This window comes from Crotalus tigris, unplaced genomic scaffold, assembly GCF_016545835.1.
Source record: "Crotalus tigris isolate CLP2741 ecotype Arizona unplaced genomic scaffold, ASM1654583v1 scf7180000018368.3068619, whole genome shotgun sequence".
NCBI classification, from domain to species: Eukaryota; Metazoa; Chordata; class Lepidosauria; order Squamata; family Viperidae; genus Crotalus; species Crotalus tigris.
In genome coordinates this window covers 1,566,787-1,589,780 of record NW_024096968.1, presented here as the reverse complement: position 1 = coordinate 1,589,780, position 22,994 = coordinate 1,566,787, and the positions used below count along the sequence as shown (strand labels likewise).

General features: G+C 36.3%; 1 protein-coding gene across 1 annotated transcript; it reads right to left on the bottom strand.

Annotated features, from left to right (window-relative positions):
* Positions 1-3,621: 3,621 nt before the first annotated feature.
* FNTA (farnesyltransferase, CAAX box, alpha) lies at positions 3,622-16,821 on the bottom strand. Its single transcript, XM_039350999.1, has 9 exons — positions 16,655-16,821; positions 15,275-15,360; positions 13,965-14,079; positions 12,349-12,453; positions 10,009-10,135; positions 9,335-9,483; positions 8,207-8,269; positions 6,685-6,856; positions 3,622-4,000 (listed from the first exon to the last, which is right to left on the bottom strand). The coding sequence occupies exons 1-9, from the start codon at positions 16,786-16,788 to the stop codon at positions 3,869-3,871; spliced, it is 1,083 nt and encodes a 360-aa protein (XP_039206933.1). The 5' UTR covers positions 16,789-16,821; the 3' UTR covers positions 3,622-3,868.
* Positions 16,822-22,994: the final 6,173 nt, after the last annotated feature.

The following is a 22,994-nucleotide window of genomic DNA, read 5'->3' as shown; positions in this document are numbered from 1 at the left end:
GAGAAAGAACATTTCTAGCCCTGTCCTATAAAGGGGTTGGATTTTTCTGGCTTTCAAGGGGTATGTTATATTTAATAAGTGGTTCAACTTCTACATGTGTTCTTTAAACACATTTATTGAGGAGTAAACCTCACTGGTTTTATTGGGGCTTGTATCTAAAGGCACATGTTTTGGGCTGTAACTTTAATAAAGCTTTATGTAATAACCTTAAAACTCTTTAGAACTAAGTGACATAATTCAGTTTATTAATATAACAGGATAAGTGTTCTAGGTTCCAGTGCCATGTGTCCACTATCATATTCTTGTTATTACCATCTGTGCTATGCCTTTCATACACACATCCGATTTTAATTCAGATGTGTACATTTATTTACAGTCCATTTTCCTCTTATTCTCTGTAATTTTCCAAACTTCTCCTTTTCTCCATCTTTTCTGAAAGCATTTTTGCTTCAATCTCAAATTATAAGAGTGGTGGTGCTCCTTATTACTGATCATGTTTTGGACAAAGAATAAATGCGCTGTCGTAATTTTTACTCAGTGGAAGTTTGTGACTGAGAATGATTGGAAGGCATTTTTATTTTGAAAGAAGAATTTTTGGGTAAAACAGAAAATGTTATGTTAAAAGTAACCTAATATCCCAAATATATATTTTCTGAAGATATATTTTCTTCAGTCTCATGATTTTATTACTATAAATAACTGGCTGATGGAAGCAAGCTGTTTTGCTCAAATGTAAACATACTTTTTGGAGAATATTCAAGTTTATGTTATATTCAAGTTTATATTATTTCAGTACTGTCCAGTTTTTAAAAGAGAAATGTATAGTACTATAATAGGCAGAAACTAGGGGAATATATCTTACTAGAATACAAAGTAGGGAAACCTATGAAAGGATAACTGTAGACGTTTATCTTCAAGGTGTTGTGGGATTAAAATGTATAGGGGAAAAAACATGCTCATTTAGGTTTCATGCAATAAAAACAGTTTTTGCCCTAAAGAAGAATTATCCTGTATACAATGTTGTGGTGATAATAATAAATTGTTGGCTTACCTTCAAGTGCAAATCCAAATAGAAAAGGAGACAGCCAAATTTCCTTTTTTTTTATTTGTAAAAATTTAGTGAAGGCTCAACTTTGTAATACTTTCAGTAACCCCATGCACTCAGTATTACTAATCCTGTATTGCTTTTTTGGGAACTGAGCCTGAAAGATAATTTCTTTGCCTAACAGTTTTGTCATCAGTTTCAGAAAACCAAATTTACAGGCCATGTTCCAAAGACTCACATCTGTGCCGAACAATATATAGGCTTACTATGCTGCAGGACCAGAGGGTAACATTTTAGAGCTGGAAAGAATTTCTATTTCCCAACAGAATCCACCATTCTTTTTTCCCATCATTCTCAAGAGGGTGGAAAGTGAATCTTTTGCCAGTTCTGAAGGTGTGACAAATGCCTGAATTTGTTTCATTCTAACTTGAGAGTAAGAGACAATTTGTATGGTGAATTTTCTCTGCAGAATCTGTGGAGTAAACCATGTGTAGGAGGTCCCAAGTCTCAGATTCACCACCACTTGATGCTGCTCTTCCTTATAATTGTCAGTGGACTTGATGTTTTTGGGCCAAAAGTAGGAATCCTAACTAGCCTGCTGAATTCCTGGCAAAGAAATGTTTTTAACTTGGCACTTTCTAGTTTGTAGACCAGCTGCTCTGCTGTAGCAGCTTTCATAGAAGAGTTACAACCATATTGTATTTCATAGAACAAAAACTGAGATATTTTATCCCCCATTCAGAATTTTCCATTGGGCGTCTCGCTAACCTTCTCTCTCAAATTTTTGACAATGCAGTAATAAAGTTTGAGCTGTTTTCTTGTGGACAGCACTTTCTCTGATTTCTAGAATCGGAATGGTAAGATCTCTTGTACAAGAAATCCATATATAATAATGCCGTTTCCCACTTAAGTGGTAAGGCAGGATTATGTACAAAAACCAGCTCAGGATTGTCATTGTAAAGTGGCATGCAGAATATTGGTAGTCCTCAATTTACAACAGTCTGTTTAGTGATTGTTCACTAAAAAAAGTGACTTACGGCTGTTTTCACATTTATGACAGTTGCAGCATCAACATGGTCACATGATCAAAATTCAGACAGCGTAAGTCGAGGACTACGTGTATTTACTGCATCAAAATGAAGGCTTAAAAGGCTTCCCAAGTAAAGTAGGTCAAATTGATCCAAATAACATTCTCATTTATTATTATATCATCTATTTAGCTATAAATTGAGGAAAGGTATATTTGTTCAGTTTATTTTACAAAAAAGTTTGTACAATTCTTCATTAACAGAAAGAAAAATGCTCAAGGTTTAAGAACATGAATGAAAAAAAGCAAAACTGACAGGTTCATTCACAAAGAGAACTTTGGTTACTTAGTTTGTAGATCATTTCGAATCCCTGTTGAATTCATGTGTTAAAAATGGATGGAGTTTTATTTGTTTTTAATTGGTTCCACTTTTAATCTTAATTTGCAGAAGGTTTTCTTTTTAAAGAATTAAACCATTTTTTAAAATAAATCTGAATGCAGGACCATCCTAATCTGGCCAGCCTAGTTTCAGAGACAACTGGAAAAAACCTGAAACAATTATTATGGCATTGGTGAATTGGCCTTAAATATTAAAATAATAAACTGTACATGTGTATGCGTAGATATAGATATCCCTATCTTAAATACATTCCAAGGTACAAATATTCCCCAATTACAAGAAACCAGCCAGGAAAACAGAGATAAAGACTTAATTAGGTCAATGTATTGTCAAAAACTATTTCCTCTGTAGATATACAGGTGATTTAATAACCTGTATACAGAGCCATGGCCACACTGAAAACCCTCACTATAGTCCCATTCTGATATCCTTGCTCTAGAAAATAGAACAAAGCCATTAAATTCTTGTACAAGTATAGTATTTATATCTTTTTGACAAATTATTGATGGCACTAGTTCAGTGGTTCTCAACCTGTGGGTCGGGACCCCATTTGGGGTCGAAGGACCATTTCACGGGGGTCGCCAAACAACGCAGTCCGCCATTTCCCCCCCCCCTTTTCCTTAGCTGTGCTACTCTCTTTTATTCTATTGGCTTTTGAAAGCCAATAGAATAGACTCTCTTGAATAGAGTGTAATTCTATTGGCTTTCAAAAGCCAATAGGAATTGTCCAGGCTGTCTCTGCCCTGCTGAGCCTGCCAAAAGTCCCATTCTGCAAACGGTGCTGCACCAATTGAGTAGTCCTCGACTTATGACCAGTTGAGTAGTCCTCGACTTACGACCGGTTGGGGGTCGCGGCATTAAAAAGGTCGAGAACCACTGCACTAGTTAGATAAAATGAAAACATAGTGTTGCATAGCTGCTCCAATGTACTACTGCATATTCCTCATACTGTAACTTAAATTAGCCTGTACGTCCACTATAAAATAAATCTCTGCAGTCCAGTCCAAATACATTCAGAGTCTCACATGCACACTTACTTTATGAGAAGAAGGGTCACTTTAAAATTTAGTAGAATTGGTTGTACAGTGTTATTCATGTACTGAATAGAAAAACAAATTTCTTTCCGATACAAATCAAGTAATTACAAAGTGTTTTTTGAACACACAGTGCTTTAATTACCCCATAGCTAATGTGTGCAGCAGCAATAACTGTGGGTCAGTTTGTTATGCAGAACACTTTGCACTCTCAATGTGGTTAGAAGCAATACCTCTGCAATTAATGTAGAGTTACAACATACTCTGGAAAGAAGGGGAACACTCTATTAATGGCCAGCGTAGTTTTAGAGATTTTGTAAAATGCACAGAAGCTGAATGCTGCATTTCTCCTTCACATGAAATTAATGCTGATCATTTTCTGTTGGCACAGTCTGCTCCTCATTTGGGCTATATTTATTCTTAAGGGATCTTCCAATATATCCCCAGTATTCTTTCCGTATAATGTCTTTTTCCTTAGCGAGGATTTCACACAACTACAAAAAAAGAAAATAATAAGTTACTTATGTTTATATTCCCTTCAGTATGCACAGTGTTTTATGGATGGATGGATGGATGGATGGATGGATGGAAGGAAGGAAGGAAGGAAGGAAGGAAGGGAGGAAGGAAGGAAGGAAGGAAGGAAGGCAGGCTTTATTGAGATCTTACAGTAAAGCAGGAGATGCTACTGTAAATTATACAGTAATTAAAATTTATATACTATAGATTATACCAGTGGTTCTCAACCTTTCTAATACCGCGACCCCATAATACAGTTCCCCATGTTGTGGTGACCCCCAACCACTTATACATCACCGGGTGCCAGGGGCATAGCCAAAGAAAAGGGGGGAAAAATGGCAGACAGCCTTGTTTGGCGACCCCCGTGAAATGGTCATTCGACCCCAAATGGGGTCCCGACCCACAGGTTGAGAACCACTGGATTATACAGTAAATTTAATAAGCAGGAGTAAAGGACAAAGCCAGTGAATTGGGTAACAGTATTCACTCTGAATTCTCCAATATTAAATACTTAACTATCTTATTCCAGGCTCCTTTCAGTTTAATCCCTGAAACTTCTTATAAGGCTTATAATAATAATAAATTAAACCAGTTTAATTGATTTGTGACCAAAATAAAACATCTACAATGAAAAGGAAGACACAATGTTCTTTGAAATTTAATTGAATCACTCTAGCATACCAATATTATGCTAGAAGATGGCAATTTTTAACTACATAACTAAAGTAAAAAGTTATTATAAATACTCATCATCTTATTTGGCAGTGCCACTATCAAAATCTGCATGCTATTTTATAATAGCATATCCAAATCAGTTACAGCTGCAATGAATATTTCCCCTCTGCATTCTATCTTTTAATTTATATTTACTTCCCTTCCATTTTCTTGTTCTCTATTATTTAGCTTATAAACACTTAAGTCAGGAATATATTTTTTCAAAATGTTGATAGCACTGTTCAAATAAGTTTTGAGATTGAAAATATATTGATTTATCAAAGCTTTAAGCTTTTTAGAACACAGTATTTTCTTCAGATAATCTGGTAAATTAGCCTGATTTTTAAATAAATTATAAGATCAAGCCTCTTAATCAATATTAAATGAAATACAGCTTTCTAACACAGCATCCAGTTGAAAGGCAATCTTTCTAATCCTATCACCTTTGAAATGTTGACAAGGTTGAAGCAAATGGCAATTATTTCTGATACCAGAAATTACTTTTAAAATGGAATTAAGTTGCTTCTTAAAGTGAAATAATATAAGGGAAAGATGCGCTTATACCCTGATATTTCTAAGGTCAAATGATTATTTTATTATACCTGACATAAAACGCCATGGTAACTGGCATGCATGAAATCAACAATAGTAAGAGTATAATGTATAACACATTACATGAATGAGCATGTCATTTTCTTCATCCTTTTGAAAATACAGTTCTGAATAAATTATAGTTTGTGACTTAGCTTTCATTTTTAAAAAAGCATTTAAAAAGTCAACTGTATGTGCACTCAATGCACCAGTACTGATAATTTGAAGTCAGCTCTGAATATTTCTGTTTCTTTAATACCACCACTAGGCACACACACATAATGCACTCACAAACACACACAAGGAGCTTGCTATGATTTTGAAATCCCCCCCCCCAGAGATGTTGACTTCAATGGTCTTATCTCTCTATCCAGAAATGGCACTGACCATGCTTGATGGAGATTATGGAGACTTATTGTAACTTCTCACTATTATGATTCAGTGGGAAAGGAACTTTGGATATAATGTAATGTTTGAACAATGAGAGAATATGTGGATGAAAGGTCTAAAACTTACATTAAATTATAATTTAAAAGAAAATTTTTATAAGATGATTATCGGTATTTAACACCAGACAAGTTGTCAAGACAAAGGGATGTCAAATGAATGTTGGAAATGCAAATGTAAAGAAGGGACTTTTTATCATTTATGGTGGGCATGTGATAAAGCAAAGAAATAATGGAATAGGATTCATATTCTAATGCAGAAGATTCTTAAAGTGAATATAAAGATAAAACCAGAGATTCTTCTTTTGGGTTTAATGGAAAAAGGTTTGGAAAAAATTGGGGACTTTGATGGTTAAATATGTTGACAGCAGCAAGGTTGTTTTATGCACAAAAAGGGAAGGACACTTTGATTCCCACAATGGGTGAATGGCTGCAAAAGTTGATGGAGTTAGCAGGGATGGCTAAATTGACTGCTTTGATTAAAGAAAAAAAAAAACACCATTACTTTTGTTTCTACTTGGAAACCACTTTTGGACTTTGTGCTTGAGGTGGAAAAAAAAACAAAGCTTTGATTTTGGTCTGCCGATTATATAGGTGATTATATAGGTTTGTCTTTACAGAAATGGTTAGTTTATATTATTATTATATAAAAGTAAAAAGTGGAGGTTTGGTGCTATTATCTTATTCTACTGCATCAAAAAGAGTCGGAAGTCAACGGTTTTTCTTTCTTTTTTTTCTCTTTGCCTTACACTTTTCCCATTTTACTCCCTTATTTTCTTTTGTATTTTATATTTGGATAAATTAATAAAATTTTGAACTGTAAAAAAAAAAAAACATTTACTGTAACTTCTGTTAAAGAGTCCAGGCTGGGGAGAGCTACTATAAAGAACGTTAAGCTTCAAAGAACTAACCTCTAATGCTTTGTTGAGAGCGTCTTCCTTGTTTTCACACTGGTTTTCTAACATGTCTTCATATATGTCCACCAAGAAGGCAATTAGATAAGGGGAATTATGACTTGGCTGCAATTCCAGTAGCTGTTCTAGCAGATCTGGATATTTTGAAAGGCCACGATCTTGCAAAATCCTGAAACGAAAAAGTTTCATGAACATCATATTAAATTTCAATCACCTTGCCATTTTTTAAAAATTTAAACATTCTAGAAGCATAGAGATCCTAGCGCCAGTCTCATGTTCTGCTTGCTCATCTTAATAGCGGCAGAAGGAAGAACACGAGGATGAAATTGAGCAAGGAGGTATTTGGTGTTTTAATTAAAATTAAGCAGCTGTGCTCTTCCCTCATACTTCATTCAACTCTCAAAACATACACCCTATCTTTCCTCATGGACAGAACTTCTGCCCACTTGCTGCAATTTCTGAGGGATGCATTAAGTGATGAAATGTGATCTTTTAATGCAAGGACCATTAAATCCAGGGCCTAAAATTAGCCAGCTATATTACTGCAGTATTTTAAGCATTAAAAGAAGGTACTTTGGCTATGGAAAGGATACAACCTATTCAATATAAAAAAGCAAAGCATTTTTTAAAAACCACGTCCTGTGCTGTTAGCTGATTGAACATTTATTTTTATTTATCATGCAATTTACATCCCATCTTTATTCTGTACTCAAGGTGATGTACATAATACTTTCACCTGTTTTCCCCATAACAACTTCCCTAGGCATTGGGTCAAGCTCAGAGAGAATGACTGTCCAAAAGTAACTTCCCTGCCTAAAGGAGGACTAGAATTCATGGTCTCCCACTTTCTAGACCAGCATCTTAACCACTACATCAGTGTTTCCCAAACTTGACAATTTTAAGGCATGTGGACTTCAACTCCCAGAATTCCACAGCCAGCGTTGCTGGCTGTGGAATTCTGGGAGTTGAAGTCCTCATGCCTTAAAATTGTCAAGTTTGGGAAACACTGCACTACATTAAACTGCTACTATTTGCTTTGTAAGTTCCTTTTATTGGAACTGTTACCAGGACATTCTCTGAATAAATACACTGTACTTATAATTTTTCCTATGGAAAACCCTTTTCATGCAGAACAGAGTCCTATGTATGGTTCCAGAAAATCCCAGGGAAGGAAACCCTATTTATTATAAAAATCAAATACTAAAATGACATTTTTTAACAATTTCTTTCTGGATTTACTAGTCTTCAGAGAGGGCAAGAAATTTGCATCTCCTCTCATCATCAAAATACATTTTGTTTAGTGAAACAAAATAGTGACTTCTACAGCATCTGCTTGGTCACATACTTTCAAGCATTTTTTTTATCACAAAAGTAAAAAAAAACACAACACTTTAACAACAATAATAAAGCAATAATATTCTTATGTGAATCTTGAGCAGGTACCAGACTCTACCCTTCTTTATGTGCATTAAATCTGTAACCTACAACAGCATTAAACATGTAAGTAAAACTATCTCACCCTCTCAGGTAGTTCCAGGCACTTTCATTATGAGGTACCAGCTTGATCATTTCTAGGGTGTACCTGAAAAGGAAAAACAAACTAGATAAGGAAACTATGGAATAACAGTATATATGTCAAGGTAGTATATATCCTGAATGGCACACAGAGACACGTCAAGCTATTATTGAGTGAAACACTGATTTTGTTTATGGATATTAGTCATAAAATATTCTAAGTTTACAACAGCAATCCAGAGAAATTTCACATGCTTCAGGGAGTCTGTCATCTTGCAGTTACCTTAAAAAAAATACTCCAATTTATGGAGATTTGAAGACTGCGTTAACCAATAGTAGGCACAATTCCATCCCTATACTATCATTGGTTGGACATAGTTTAATATTTTTGAAACAATCTTCTTGGATAATTTTAATCCAGATAGTACTCAGCATGGATTACTGTATTATTAAAACACAAAAGGAGAAAAGGGGATTATTTTAAATTCACCTAGTTCCTTATCATGGAAATGTTTTAAGGTTTATTCAATGCAATAAATCCATGGGGCTGTTCTGTTCCATACTTTGGACATTTTTTGTTTCAGAGCTACTCCTAATGATAGATACATTTACGAATCAAAGCATTTCCTCTATAGTTAAAGGAGAAATAAACCATACATCAAGATTTATATCACAAGGTACATAATGCCCATTATATCACAAGGTATATAATGCCCAAAGTATTTCCAATGTTTTAAACAAAAACAAGTCCTTTTTACAATATGAAGTTTATGTTGCAAATTCCAGGTTCACTGTCATATCATGCCATATTCTCAGTTTTTGTTTTTCATTTCTTTCCAATTCCATGAGCTTATTTGGGCTCTTTTAAGAATACTTTCCAGAAGGATAGGGATTTTCTTAAAATATATTTTGTAGTTCTACAGTTCTGGATCACCTCTCTTTTTGGGATATGGTTATAGCAAGATGTAAAACTGAAGTCCCCATAATCCCAAATTAGAGTACACAGTGCTTAAGGTAGCGAAAGGATTCTAAAAGTCCACTGGGGACATGTATACAAAATTCTCCATACAATACACTGCATGTATACCTTGTATTCAGGGTACAAGATAAAACCAACTAAAACATTACATACTGAATTTCTCTTTCTAGAACAGCAGGATCATTATAACCAGATGTGTTTGAAATCACAAAGTATCTTTGGTTCCAGGCGGAATTATTTCTGACATCTTCTTTCAAAAGTTGGTCAACATACTCCAATTCATCATCCCACAGCTTAAATTCCTAAACATATAAAATTGAAGGAAACACTAAGAGACTGCATTAGGAAAATTATCTCATTTCCATTAGTTCCTCTAACTGATACAATTATAGATTTAAGAGTTAGTGAACATGCATTCTCACATAGCAATTATAGAAATAACAATATGACCATCTTGATACCAGATCTGAGATGTCAAACCAAATAAACCATACACTGGATGTTAGATATTTATTATATACCTTGTATACCATTTATAGGGGAAAGTATTATGGGTATGCACTAACAACTTGATCTGTCTGAAGCATATTAATGCAATTATCAAAACACACAAAATCACTTCCTCAATCTTCTGTTATAAATGACATAATGGGATTCAGACAGCATCCATAGATTTCCCTTCACTTTCTCAGCAGATAAATGAATGGCTGCCATTTGTTTCTTTTGGGGAAAAAATAAAGCAAAACAAAAACTTCCACTTTTCCTTTCATACATTTCCTGCTCAGGATCACAGTGAGCAATTGTTGATAAGAGCCACAGAAAAATACCTGAATGACCCATTGTCTATGTTGCCAAGCATGGTAATTCTTGGCATCCTGGTTAAGAATGCTTGCAATAAATTCGAGTTCTTGCGATGGGTCCTTCAACCACTCTACCAAAACTCGCCGGTGGTGCCTAAAATTCAAGAATGGTAAAGAATAGTTGTTAGTGTGTGTTTTCTAATTTGTAATCTGGTTGCTTGGCAACCTGTTTGTACTTACAGCCATTTGCCCAGCACGCCAATCACGTGATCACCATTTGCAGTCTTCTCGGCTAGCTTCCCCAGAAAGTCAATGGCAAAGCCAGCAGGGAATGTTGCAGGCTGCTACTGCCTGCCAAGAAGACTCTCTCTCCCTTCTGGGAACTGGCTGAAAGAACTCCTGGCCAAGCTCCATGCAAGCAGGCACGAAGGATTTCAGTTCCATGCAAGCAGGCACAAAGCTGAAATCCTTTGGCAGGGAGCTCTTTCAGCCAGTTCCTAGAGATGAGAAGGAGCCAAAATTCAAGCAGTCTTTTCAGCCCTGAATGGAGAGGTAGCATAACAACATAAGGAGAGCCTGGGGCCTTAGAGGTGGGGGAGGCCCTGGGAGGCCTTGCACAGGCTGGTCATGAGGGTTTCCTTGTTCAGGAGCTGAAAATCCTGATTTCGTCAGAGAGGATTTTCAACTCCTGAATAGAAAGGCACTTGTGCAGCCTGTGTTACCCCTCCCAGGGTCTCCCCCATCCCTCTGAGGCACCCTATGCTCCTTACTCAGGACTCTATTGCTTTAACAACCCTCAACTCCCTTAACAATCACAACTGGGAGTGTGGAGATTGTGGTCATTGAACAAAGCAATCATGTGACATCTTGCTTAACCACCACTTTGTTCAATGACTGAAATAAATTGAAGACTACCTGTAATCCCTTAGTTATTGTTATGGAAATGTTCCTGCCAGAAAAGCAGCTAGGAGAGAGATTTGAATGAGATGCTGAGCCTGGTTATTTTAAAGCTTAAATAGGATCTGTATTTATTTATTTATTTATTTATTTATTTATGAGGCTTATATACCGCTTTAAGTGCAAGCACTCTCTAAGCGGTGTACACCAGTAAGCAATGTATATATATATTTACATTGCCCCCAACAATCTGGGTCCTCATTTTACCTACCTCAGAAGGATGGAAGGCTGAGTCAACCTTGAGCCGGTGAGATTTGAACCGCTGACCTGCTGAACACAGTCAGCTAAAGTGGCCTGCAGTACTGCACTCTAACTGCTGCGCCACCTCGGCTCTTGTATATTAGTGCAGGGATTTTTTTTCCCTCTCAGGACGCCTTCCCACTTTTAAAAGTTTTTGTTTGTATGAAGTATATGGTGTACTGATTCTCATGGTTGCTTGATGGGATTTTAATAGTCTTATTTTTTTAACATAAGCTGGAAAACCAATTAGATTTTGCAGTCTCTTGGGAGGATCCTGGGAGCCTAGGATCACGCTTTAAGAAATGCTGCATTTGTGGGTTAGATAAATCCAGTTTATTTCAATAGTTTATGACCAAGTGTTCTGTGCCAACCCAGAAAATGATTTTATTCACTAACCAGGTTAACTGAATGGTGTGAATACAGGGATTGTTAGCTCAGCAGAGATTGAGTTCTAATAACATTTGGCAACGTGACTTGAATGCATCCACTAAAATATGTTTTAATTGACACTAGATGTAAGAAACTTTCCATGGTAATGATAGCTTTACAACAGCTTGTTCACTTGCCCAAACTATCATTTGATGCCTCAGAAATGCCTGCAAATATATGCCATACCCAGTAAAATTGCCTCTTGAGTTGATAATTACATGGCTAATAAAACCTGTTGCACAAGAAGTGTGGCAATGGTGCATAAGAGGGAACACCCAAGCATATAAAAACACAAAAGACAAGTTATCCAACAAAGCACAGCAGTAGAATCAGTGAGTTGTTGCGGATCCCCTGCTGTATTTTTTTGCTTGGCAGATGCAGCCCCTACATCTTAGATGAGTCTGTGCTTTGTTTAAATACCCTTGTTTTGCTCCAGCAGTAACTGAGATATATTATTTGTATCACATCGTTCAAGCACAATATACAAAGCATAGCCAACATAACAGCATCTTGCCATTGTTTATTTTTTCTCTTTCAAAAACCAAGACCACCCCATGGGAATCGATATCATCACACCGACAAAATCTGCAGCTTAAAGAACCCTTAATAACCATGCTGAAATTCTGCTTAACAGTCTCTGTGCAACAATTCTGCACTACGTATTCAGAGGGAAAAACACAAGAAATCAAAACATTTCCATACATAGGAAATAACTTTTGTTATCAAAGAAGCTACACTTACCAGACTTGGTAATTCTTCGGCTGATCTTCAATGATAGCTGTGATGTAATTGAGTTCCTTATTTAAGTCTTTCTCCAAGGACTGAAGAAGTACCCTACGGAAATGCCTACAGGGGGGAAAACAGGGCAGGCATTCTTGTCATTGAGTTCAGCTGCTTCCTCATATTACTCTCTCTTACTGTCAGTACTTCAAAATTGATCATTTCCAAATAAATAATAGTTCTGAATAGGCATTTTTTTCATTGAAAATCAGACCCCCAAATCTGTAAGATGGGAAGATGCTACATTTGCTACATTTGAGAGAGGACCCATCAGTTCTTGCTGAACTCACCAAATTATCAACCCAAACCACAATGGTTAGGAGTGACAGAAGTTGCAGTCTGACAACATTAAAGATCATCTCACATTGATGAATTTTTGCTATAGTTAAAGGTAATACACACTTCCTGGATAAGCTCTTTGACTTGAAAAATGAACTGTGTCCAATTGGTAAGAACATGAACCTCAGATAAATAGAACCCATCCAAATAAAGAAAATAACTCTGTGCTAAGCAGTCTGTTCAGTTTAAGATTTTCACTGACTTTACTATTGTGAGGATAATTAAGCTCTTTGTGTGTTATGACTTGGCTTTATGAACTGTCTAAAGTTCTAGATGGTTTGTAACTTTGTAATAAGTCTATAGCATTTTGTTCAGTTTCCAAACTTATCATAAAACTATTCACTTATAAACCACCTACAAACCACTGTGTATTTACCCATGTAGTATAGCTGAAGTATTATTATCTTTATCTTCTTTACTCCCCCCCTCTTATTGGTATTATTATGATAATGATTATTCTGTTGCTTTGCATGTACACTGAGAACTTCTGCACCAGAGACAAATTCCTTGTGTGTCTAATCACACTTGGCCAAATAAAGCATTCATGCATTCATTCATTCGAACCTAGAGTCACTTGGGTAGATGGCACACAATATCCTGTGTTTCCCCGAAAATAAGAGTGGGTCTTTTTTCTTTTGCCTCCAAAAGAGGCACCAGGTCTTATTTTCAGGGGGTGGTGTCTTTTTTATTCATCCCCTGCATCGATAGCCCTGCCCAGCCGGTCCACTTCTGCAGCCAAAAGAATATTCTGTATTTCGCAGTCAGGCCTTTCTGAAAGGCCTCTGCAGCCGAGTACCGAGCTATGGATTCAATTCATAGCTTGGTTCTCGGCTGCAGTGGCCTTTCCAGAAATGCAGGCCTGGCTGCAAAAGACGCCTCAGAAAAAGTGGGCGGCGAGGAGAGGCCTGGCTGCAAGGTAAGAGGGTGCAGGGTGCATGGGATCCACCCCCCCCACCCTAGCTTGATTTTTAAGTGTGTACCTCACCCCAAAACTAGGGCTTATTTTTTGGGTAGGGCTTATATTAGGCCCACCCCCAAAAATCAAGCTAGGGCTTATTTTGGGGGTAGGCCTTACTTTCAGGGAAACAGGGTAGTTGTAACAAACGAATAAAAAGTTTGCAAATGTCACACCAAAAGGCAGCTTGTAACTAATCTGAATGGCCTCAGTATTTTAAAATTGTCTTCTTTTGGAATTTTGGAACAGAACAAAAAAATAAATTCTCAGGATTATTACATACCATACTGTGTAGTTTGCAGCATTAAGTTCAATGGCGTCCCCTGTTAACCTGAAAGCTCTCTCACTCCGTTCATCATGTTGCAGAACAGCCCGGAAGTAATCATATACATCTTTAACTAGGCAGAAAAAAAATAGTTTGTGGCTATTTTTTGGCTTTCCTTTGCTACATTTACTCTTATCTTTTCAATCTTTTCAAAGGTCAATTTCCTACTCGGTAAGAAGGTTGGATGAAATATTGATGGCCATTTTGATTATCACAGTAATAGCAACTGCATATGGAAATAAGTGGAACACAAAACTAGAACAACCCCACAACTTTGATGCAAGAGTGAAGGCATCAAAGTTTTGATGGGAAAATGTTCAAGTGGTTTTGGCAGAAAAAAATCTTGGTAAGTTTCCAGGTAATTGGAATTGCATAGTAACTTTCTTTTTTCCACATAAAGTGAATTCTGGGTCAAAAATTACCACTTATATAATAGTAAATTTGCATAAAGCATGGGAATCCTGGGGTCTTCTGATGCTTTTGAGTATCACATAGTACATTTCATCAATATAATTGTTTCCTGATACAATTATCTGCTTCTGTTGATTTCTCTAAACTTAACATTTAATTGGTGGAAAAACAGCTTACCTTTCTGAATTGAGTTTTAAAGTTTGATATTCAAACTTCTAGGATTATTTCATAAGTAGATACAACAATTTTTAATTAGCTTCAACCTCATGTAATAGCTTATAACAAGCATAGTTCTAATCTTAGTTTCTTTCATGTCTTGATGATCTAATCATCTGTTTCATCTTTGGCTTCCAATGAAAAACACACTACACAATTCCAGATTCTTGTGAACCATTATAAAATCCTACAACAATTTATTCCAAAGTCAACCTCAGAATGTTCAGCTGAACTTACTCCCACAGAAGCCTGCAAAAATTTGTAATTTTAATTTACACTGGTCAGTAATGGGTCAGACAGTACAACTCAATTAGAACTACAATGAAGTTAACAATGCCAGTCTCCAAAAAGCAAAGACACACTTAGCCAAATTAGGAACAGTAGTATAAAACTGTTATTGAACTACAATCCCTCCCCTCCACACACAAGCGGCCATGCTGAATGATGATGTTGAGAGTTGCAATTCAATAAAGCCTGGAATGTGAGAGATTCTGGGCCAAACAAATACAAGGTAGAGTAAAACCAGGTGAGAAGATAAACTTAGATGGTCTGTTTATTCAGGGATAACCATTTTTACAGTCATTTTGCCATGACTATCCCCACCATTGAAAAGAGGTCTCTCAAGCTTCTTCTAAACTTACATTTTTCACTATATATGATCTGAACAACAGGATGTGGCCCATCATCTTGAGGAACTGGCTCAATATCTGCCCATTCTTTCCTGTTCCTATAAAAAAAAAAGATCAGTCAGCAGGTAGCAAATGTAAGAACATTTAAAAGAAATATATAGTTCAAGGATATCTCTTAAATATCAAAGACCTGTTCATGTATGTTGTAGTACAGAATAGCTCCTTGCTGAGAATTGTACTTGCAACTAGGAAAGAAGAATGTTTATGTAAAACAAATTTGATAGATTTTAAACATTCCTATTACTATGCTCTCTATAAACACGTATTATTGCATCATCACAAGGAACCCTACCTGCAGAAACACAGGAAACACAACTTTTCCCCAACTAGGTACCTTATTGATATGTTGGATTAAACAAAGGAGAATTCTGGGACTTGTAGTCTAAATACATTTGGAGACTATCAAGTTGCAGGAGGCTGGATAACAATAAAAACCCAACTATATAAACTTGATATAACATATATCCAAGAAAATTGACAGTGTGTAGAGATAGCGCTGGTACTCATTTTTATTGTTTATCCAATTTGTATAGCCTCACATCTCATCTAAGTGACTCTGGGGACTCACAACAAGTAAAAACAATCCAATAACAACAAGTTAAAAACCATTATACAAGCATATAAAAACTATCCAGAATCAATTGAAACAATGATCATCAGTTATCCTATTTGTTTTTTATTTCTACCAATTTATCTATGTGCATTATTTAATTGTTTCTAGCAAAAAAAGAGCAAGTCACAAAAATCATTCTCAACTGAGACCCAACATATTTAAAATGAAGAATTTCCAGACCAGGACATTTATATTTGGGATGTGGATTTAAGCATTTAAGCTTCACAAAACAGTTTGCTTCCTTTAAGAGCATTTACTGCGGTTTTTATTTCCAACATTTATTTCAATTCAAAACATTTCTCCATGCTGAACAAGCATCCCTGGATATCCTAGATTTGGAATAAAATGAATGGCTGGAGAGGGGAGCTTGCTTTTCCTAGGCGGACTTGACCCTTCCTTCATCTCCCCACATTTCCGAAAGGGAGACTATTTACTTGATTTAGATGGCTACTAACGCCGCCCAATCCAAAGTGAAGTTCCTTGCAATGAAATTATGCCTCAATTAAGGACACTGAGCAACATAAGGGGCGCCCTAAAACGTCAAGCCGTCTCCAAATTACTAGCAAAGTTCGGGTAATGAAACGAGCTCAGAGAGTACCAAGAACTCCACAGTTCAACCCTGAGTGACTCTCTTCAATTGAAAGTTAAATCAGCTTAACTGAGTTCCGGAGAAGCGGCTTCTACTCAGACGGCTCTGCCGAGGTCGAGGAGAACCTTACCTGTACAGCACGTAGCCGATGGAGTCCAAGGGTTCTCCGCACTCCAGCAGCTCTCCGTCTCCCGCGGCTTCGGTCTCCGTTCCCAACCGAAGGGTGTAAACCTCTGAGCTCCCCCTCTCTTCCTCGTCCGCCATCTTCGTCCACGCCTCCGCCCACCCCGGAAGAAACCAAACCTGCAGGAGCCTATGAGAAACAAACGGCCATCCCTCCTGCACCATAGAGTTGCAGCCGGCTGTACGGCGGAAGTGCGTCTAGGGATCCCACGCGGACGCGCTTTTGCCCCAGCCGGTTCTTGTGTTGTAAGGCAGGGCGAGAAGCTCTGCGTACGCTCTGCGCTTATATAGAGAGTCCCGGTGCCTCCCTTGAGAGCAATTCTGAGGTTTTGTTGGCATTTCTCCCTAGTACATGCTAATTTAACCCGCCAGGAGAGATCTTAGACTCAGAACCGCAAAAATCGTAGTTGCTTGTTTTTCCTAGCCTCTCCGTAAAATATTGGTTATATCTCGACCTGTTGGTAAACGCAACTTGTTCATAGATGAGCTCAGCGCCCAACTACTGCGGTGTCCTTCTGCTTATTTTGATGACTGCGCAGTTCACCTCTTCAGTAAATGTTGGTTCAGGCCATAAGAAAAATGGGGGGGGGAGCTGCACAGCATTATTCATTTTCATAACTGCCCTCCCCCCCCCAAAGCCGTCAAAGCTGCTACCGGTAATGCCATTGTATTTTTTTATGTATGTGCCCGATAGTAAGAAAACGACATTATAAACCTTATGTTTTGGAGTGAAAACCTTTTCCATTTGGAAGATGTGACATCATTTGCCCTCTGTTCCCAAATTTTCTTCTGGGAAAGATGTTCCAGGCCTCCTTGGACTCTTCAAGATGCCTGAGATAAAGTGCTATCCTGGCACACAGAAAACCAAAGCCACATAAATGCTGCCCTCATTGCTGATCCCTACTCTGCAAAATGATTGGGCTGGCAAAGTGACAGATGGCCTCTCCTAGGGTTTTCATGTAGATTATAAAAAGTAGGGGGAAGAGAACAAATCCTAGGGCATTCCATAAGCAGGCCTGAACACGTCTAGAAAGAAAAGGATACATAGTGGAAGGCACAGAAGATCATTGACAGTTCACATGTGCCCAGGAGAGATGCAGACTCCCATTCAGGTACTAACAAGTCACCCACAACACCATCCTATGCCTATGCTATCTCATACCGTGGCTGCAAGGGTTACATTTCATTTATTCTTCTAGAAATATACCATGAAGCTTTGTTTTGCCAAAAAAGCAACATTAAGCATAAAACTTAATTTTGCTGCAGTGTAACTTTTAAAAAACATAACCCCTCCTTTAAGCTTTTTTTCCTTTCATTCGGTGTATATTTTGGCAGCTGAGTTGATACAGGTTGCTGAAATATATAGCCAGTAACTAAACACTGACATCAAGTTAACGCAAGATGATAGCACAAATGAAGAAAGTCAGAAAACAAGGTCATCTTCTGTATGGAGAAATGGGGTAAAGAACAAAGAAAGGAACGGGCTCAGATATGAAAGATGGTGCTGAAGAAGTCCTTTCAATTTCCCCTTTTTAGTTCAGGTAAAAACATAGGGACCTGAACATCTGTCTTAAGAGACTCCTCCCTTCCCACGTTTCCCTTCCCTCTTTCTCCTTCTCTTCGGCTAGGATTAATTTTGTAATCATCAAATTTTGGGTGCTTACCATTATAATTACATATCAAACCTTAGATACACAAATTTGTAACCTTTTAATTAGCCAATTAAAGAAACAGAACAAAACCTAGTTTGTTTCTTAGTCTTTATATAACTTATTTAATCCAAAAACATGATAGGGTGTAGGGTGTATGTAGCATGGCTATGCCTGGTGGAACAATGTTTGTTTGACTAGTCCAGGGGTAGGCAACCTTGGCTCTTTTATGACTTCCTGAGCCAACTTCTGGGAGTTGAAGCCCACAAGTCATAAAAGAGCCAAGGTTGCCCATCCATGGACTAGACAGTAATCTCAGGAGAAGAGACTACCAGTCCCCTCAGTAAAATGAAATTAGTTGTCCCTAAGAATAATACAATCAATGCTGGATGGAAGAAGAGAATTGTATAATAAAAGCTTTCACTATGAATTTCTTCTAGGATTGAAGCATGCCAGAACAGTTGGAAAAGAGGTTTCTTTTAGCAAATTCCTTTTAAAAACATAAAGGGTCATATTTTTTGTAATCTCAACAGTTAGAATGCCATCTTGCACTTCTGTAGCACTTTAGAGTTTACAAAATATTTCCTACACATTACTGTAGTAATCCAGTAATCCTTACACTAGTACTAATATATGATTGGCTCATATTTACATTATTTGTAAAGACACACAGAGAAAAAGAGAATGTCACTAGAAGGAAAAAAAATCACAAAACTGCATCTCACTTATTTTGGCTGTGTCATACGGAGGAATTCACTAGAGAAAGCAGTTATGTTGGGAAGAGTCAGCTATAAAAGGAAACCAGGCTGCCAAAGAACATGATGGCTGGACTCCATCAAAGCTGACATTAGCCAGAGCATAGAAAAACTCAAAGAAATTGTGCAAGATTGGAAGATGTGGAGAGACGTGGCCCATAACATCACCAAGAGTCGAACATGACTGAATGGATAACATCATCATTATCATGTTTGTAAGGGTTGAAATGAGGAGTTCTGTATTTCAATCACTGCTGAGGACATTATTCTTTTGAGCTCCACTTATTTTCATTGTCATTGATTTATATATTTGTCTCTGAAATATAGACAGGATATGGAAATGCTTAATTCTAGTTTATTTTAATTTATAAAAAGTTTCATATATTGCTCTAAAAAGGATTGCTTGGAACAAAAATAATACATTAAAGCAAAAAAGCATTAAAACCTTAATTAACACAACCTTGATTAATACAAGCAAAGCAAGCATGTGTATAATTAGCCACATTAAAATAGAGTAGAACTTTAGCAAAATTCTATTTCTCCTGTCCATATAAAATGAGATAAATGTCCCAAAGCATTCATTTATTCATCTATTTTCATTCTTAGTTTGCCATATCAAAGAATACCACTTATGTCCCAACCTACTCACTCCGTAGTAGAGTTATTACAATTGATATACCAATATGGACGGGTTTCGGGTTTTAAAATTAATAACAATAAGACCAAAATATTACCCCAAAATATGACTAATATGGATAAGCAGACTTTGGTTAATTTGACAGATTTTGAGGTTGTTGATAAGGTAAAATATTTGGGGGTTACTTTATCTGTCTCTAATGTAAAATTGTATAAAAATAATTATGAAAGGTTGTGGGTCAGGATACAAAGAGACTTGAAAAATTGGGAGAAGTTGCAATTATCTCTTTTGGGAAGAATTGCGGCGATTAAAATGAATGTCCTGCCTAAGTTCCTTTTCTTATTTCAAATGATACCTATTTTAAAGAATGAGGTCAACTTAAATGAATGGCAGAAAGGTATCAATAAATTCATTTGGGCAGGGAAAAAACCAAGAGTAAAGCTTAAAATTATACAAGATATTCGTGAGAGAGGTGGATTCAAGGTACCAAATTTGAAATTGTATTATGATGCTGTGGTTTTAACATTAATTAGTGATTGGGTTAATTTAACAAATGTAGAAATACTCCTCTTGGAGGGTTGGGATTTACTTTTTGGATGGCATGCCTATTTAATTTTTAATAAAAAAGTTGACCGGGTTTTTAAATCTCATATTATAAGGGTTTCTTTACTTCGGGTTTGGAGGAAATATTACAGAAGTGATTCTAAAATACCATTATGGGCTATACCTTGGCATGAGATAGAGGGGATAAGGAGAGGAGTCAAGATGGATAGTGTTTCTTATGCACAATTGCTTAGATGGGATGGTAAAATTTGGCAGTTAAAATCTTTGGAAGATTTAGCACAAGAAAATATTATATATTCATGGTTTCAGTACAGACAAATAGTGGACAGATGGAAGATAGATCGTAATGTGGGCTTGCTTAGAGAAGATGAAAATTTTGTTAAACAAGTAAAAGATCAAAGACGAACTCATATTAAGAGAATTAATGGGTTGCTAGTAGAATTGGGCTCAGAACCAGAATTAATTAAAGAATGTATGATTAAATGGGCACAAAATTTTGGTGAACCAGTTCTACTAGATACCTGGGAAATCATCTGGGTGAGAAATGTTAAATTTACACAAGCCCAGAACTTAAGGGAGAATTTTTATAAAATGTTTTATAGATGGCACCTTGATCCACAAAAAATGTCTCGTATGTATCCTGACTTACAGCCCAAATGTTGGAGATGTGGTTGTTTGGACGCTACTTATTACCATATTTGGTGGTCGTGTAAAAATATAAAAGCCTTTTGGATTAAGATATGGTGGAATATTCAAAGAATTTTTAGGAGGGTAAAATTTACCCCACAATTGTTTTTGCTAGGTATTATTACCGATTGTGATACTAAGGAGGTTATATTGATGTTAAATTTAATTACAGCCACAAGGTTGTTAGTAGGGCAATATTGGAAGAAGGAATCTTTGCCTACTTTGCAAGAGTGGTTTTCCAAAGTATCCTATTTGGCAGAAATGGCAAAGATTTCGGCTTTTTTAAAGGATCAATCGCAAGAGAAGTTCTTTGTGGTATGGGAAAAATGGATAGATTTTATACAATATAAGTTGGATATAAAAAAGTATTATTTAGTTTTTCAATAACTTATATATAAATTTTAATATTTTATAGACTGTATTATTTTTTCTTTCTTTTTATATTTTTTATTATTATTTTACTTTCTTATATTTCTTTTCTTCTTTCTCTTTATTTTTTTTCTTTTTAAGTATTTTTTTTCTTTTCTTTAATATTTATGTTTTTTTATATATATATATTATTGTTAATTATTCTATTAGTTTAAGTAATGTATTTAGACTTATCTATGGTTTATACTTTTTTTTTAAGAATTCAAGAAACTTTAATTAAGCCTATATTCAGCTCTGGGAAGGCTGAGGGAGGGAATGGGAGGGCTGGGGTGGGTTTGGGAGGGTTGTTTTTTTTTTTCTTGTAAAAATTTTAAAAATTTTCAATAAAAAAAAAAGAATACCACTTAGTTCACCATATCAAAGTGTCTTTTGAGTGTTTAAAACTAGACAGCAGCCACAAAAACACATTTGATCAAGCCGATATCTCCCCTATTCAAAACAATCACATATAGTTTCACATTTAGCATCTACAATATATACAGACTACACTTTTATTCATGTTGAATTTATATTTTTCAAGCTAGTTTTCTCAATGACTCATGCGGTCTAATATGATTTTAGCTTAGCTTCATGGTGTAACTACGGTAATACAGTAATTGAAAGTTATGTGCCAATTTCATCCTTCGTTTTCTCCTTTGTCATGATATCCACAGTTTTACAAAATAAACATCTGCAATTTTTCATGAACAAAAGAAGTTGAAATAAACTATTATTTATTTATTTTAAATGCCACTCATCTTGTAGTTCTATAATGAAAAAAAGACTTATAACTGCTGATTGTTAACAGTGTATTCTGCAAGATAAAGTGCACACTTCGAAATAATTTAGAAGATATGCATCAGGCCTAGGCTAATGCAAGCTTGGCAACAGATTTTGAAATTTAAAAATAAATTGCCTTTTAAGAATCACAATAAATATGCTGTTGTTCATGGTGATTCATTAAAGCAGCAGCATCTTTTTTCAGGTATAAAATTTTTTTAAAAGTATATTATTAGTATCAGAGAGGTATTGTGTTTGAATGTGGCTACAGAAAAACTAAATTATTATTTCTTAGAGAAATAATAAAGTTCTGTATATGTTATCAGTCAATTCAAGGAATAACTTTTGGCTTGGACTTTAAATTAATAGAAGAAAAGTTAATGCAAGAGGAAATATATGATCTTAAAAACAAAGATCAAGGTTGAGCAGCCTGGTTTCAGGGCCATAAGTAGCCCCTGAACCTGCCTTTTTCTTTCCTGGAGTCTCTTTCGATACGATTGACTGCCATTTTGATGTGGAAAAGCAGGCAAATATGACAAAAGAAGCCTAAGGTTGGCTTAGCAAGGTGAAGATACAGGCTTCCTCCATTGAAATTCCTGCCCATGAGAATTTGATATAATTGCCAGGTTGATTTTGCCTATCTAGGCAATTAATTATGTAATTAGTTAGCTGTGTGATCCATTGGTCGGTTCTGAAGATCAAGGTGGCACCGCCTCATGACCCTTACTTTTGTCCACAACAACCCCATGAGGTAGACAAACAGAGAGAGTGGCTGAATGTGGGCTAGAACCTTGATTTCCCTCTTCT

Bases quoted from the DNA above. Each gene is read 5' to 3' on its own strand.
- FNTA (XM_039350999.1), bottom strand. From the start codon at position 16,788: ATGGCGGACGAGGAAGAGAGGGGGAGCTCAGAGGTTTACACCCTTCGG. The intron at 6,857-8,206 runs GTGAGATAGTTT...TTTTCGTTTCAG, and splicing joins GCCTGGAACTACCTGAGAGG to GATTTTGCAAGATCGTGGCC. The intron at 4,001-6,684 runs GTTAGTTCTTTG...CTTTTTTTGTAG, and splicing joins CTCTCAACAAAGCATTAGAG to TTGTGTGAAATCCTCGCTAA.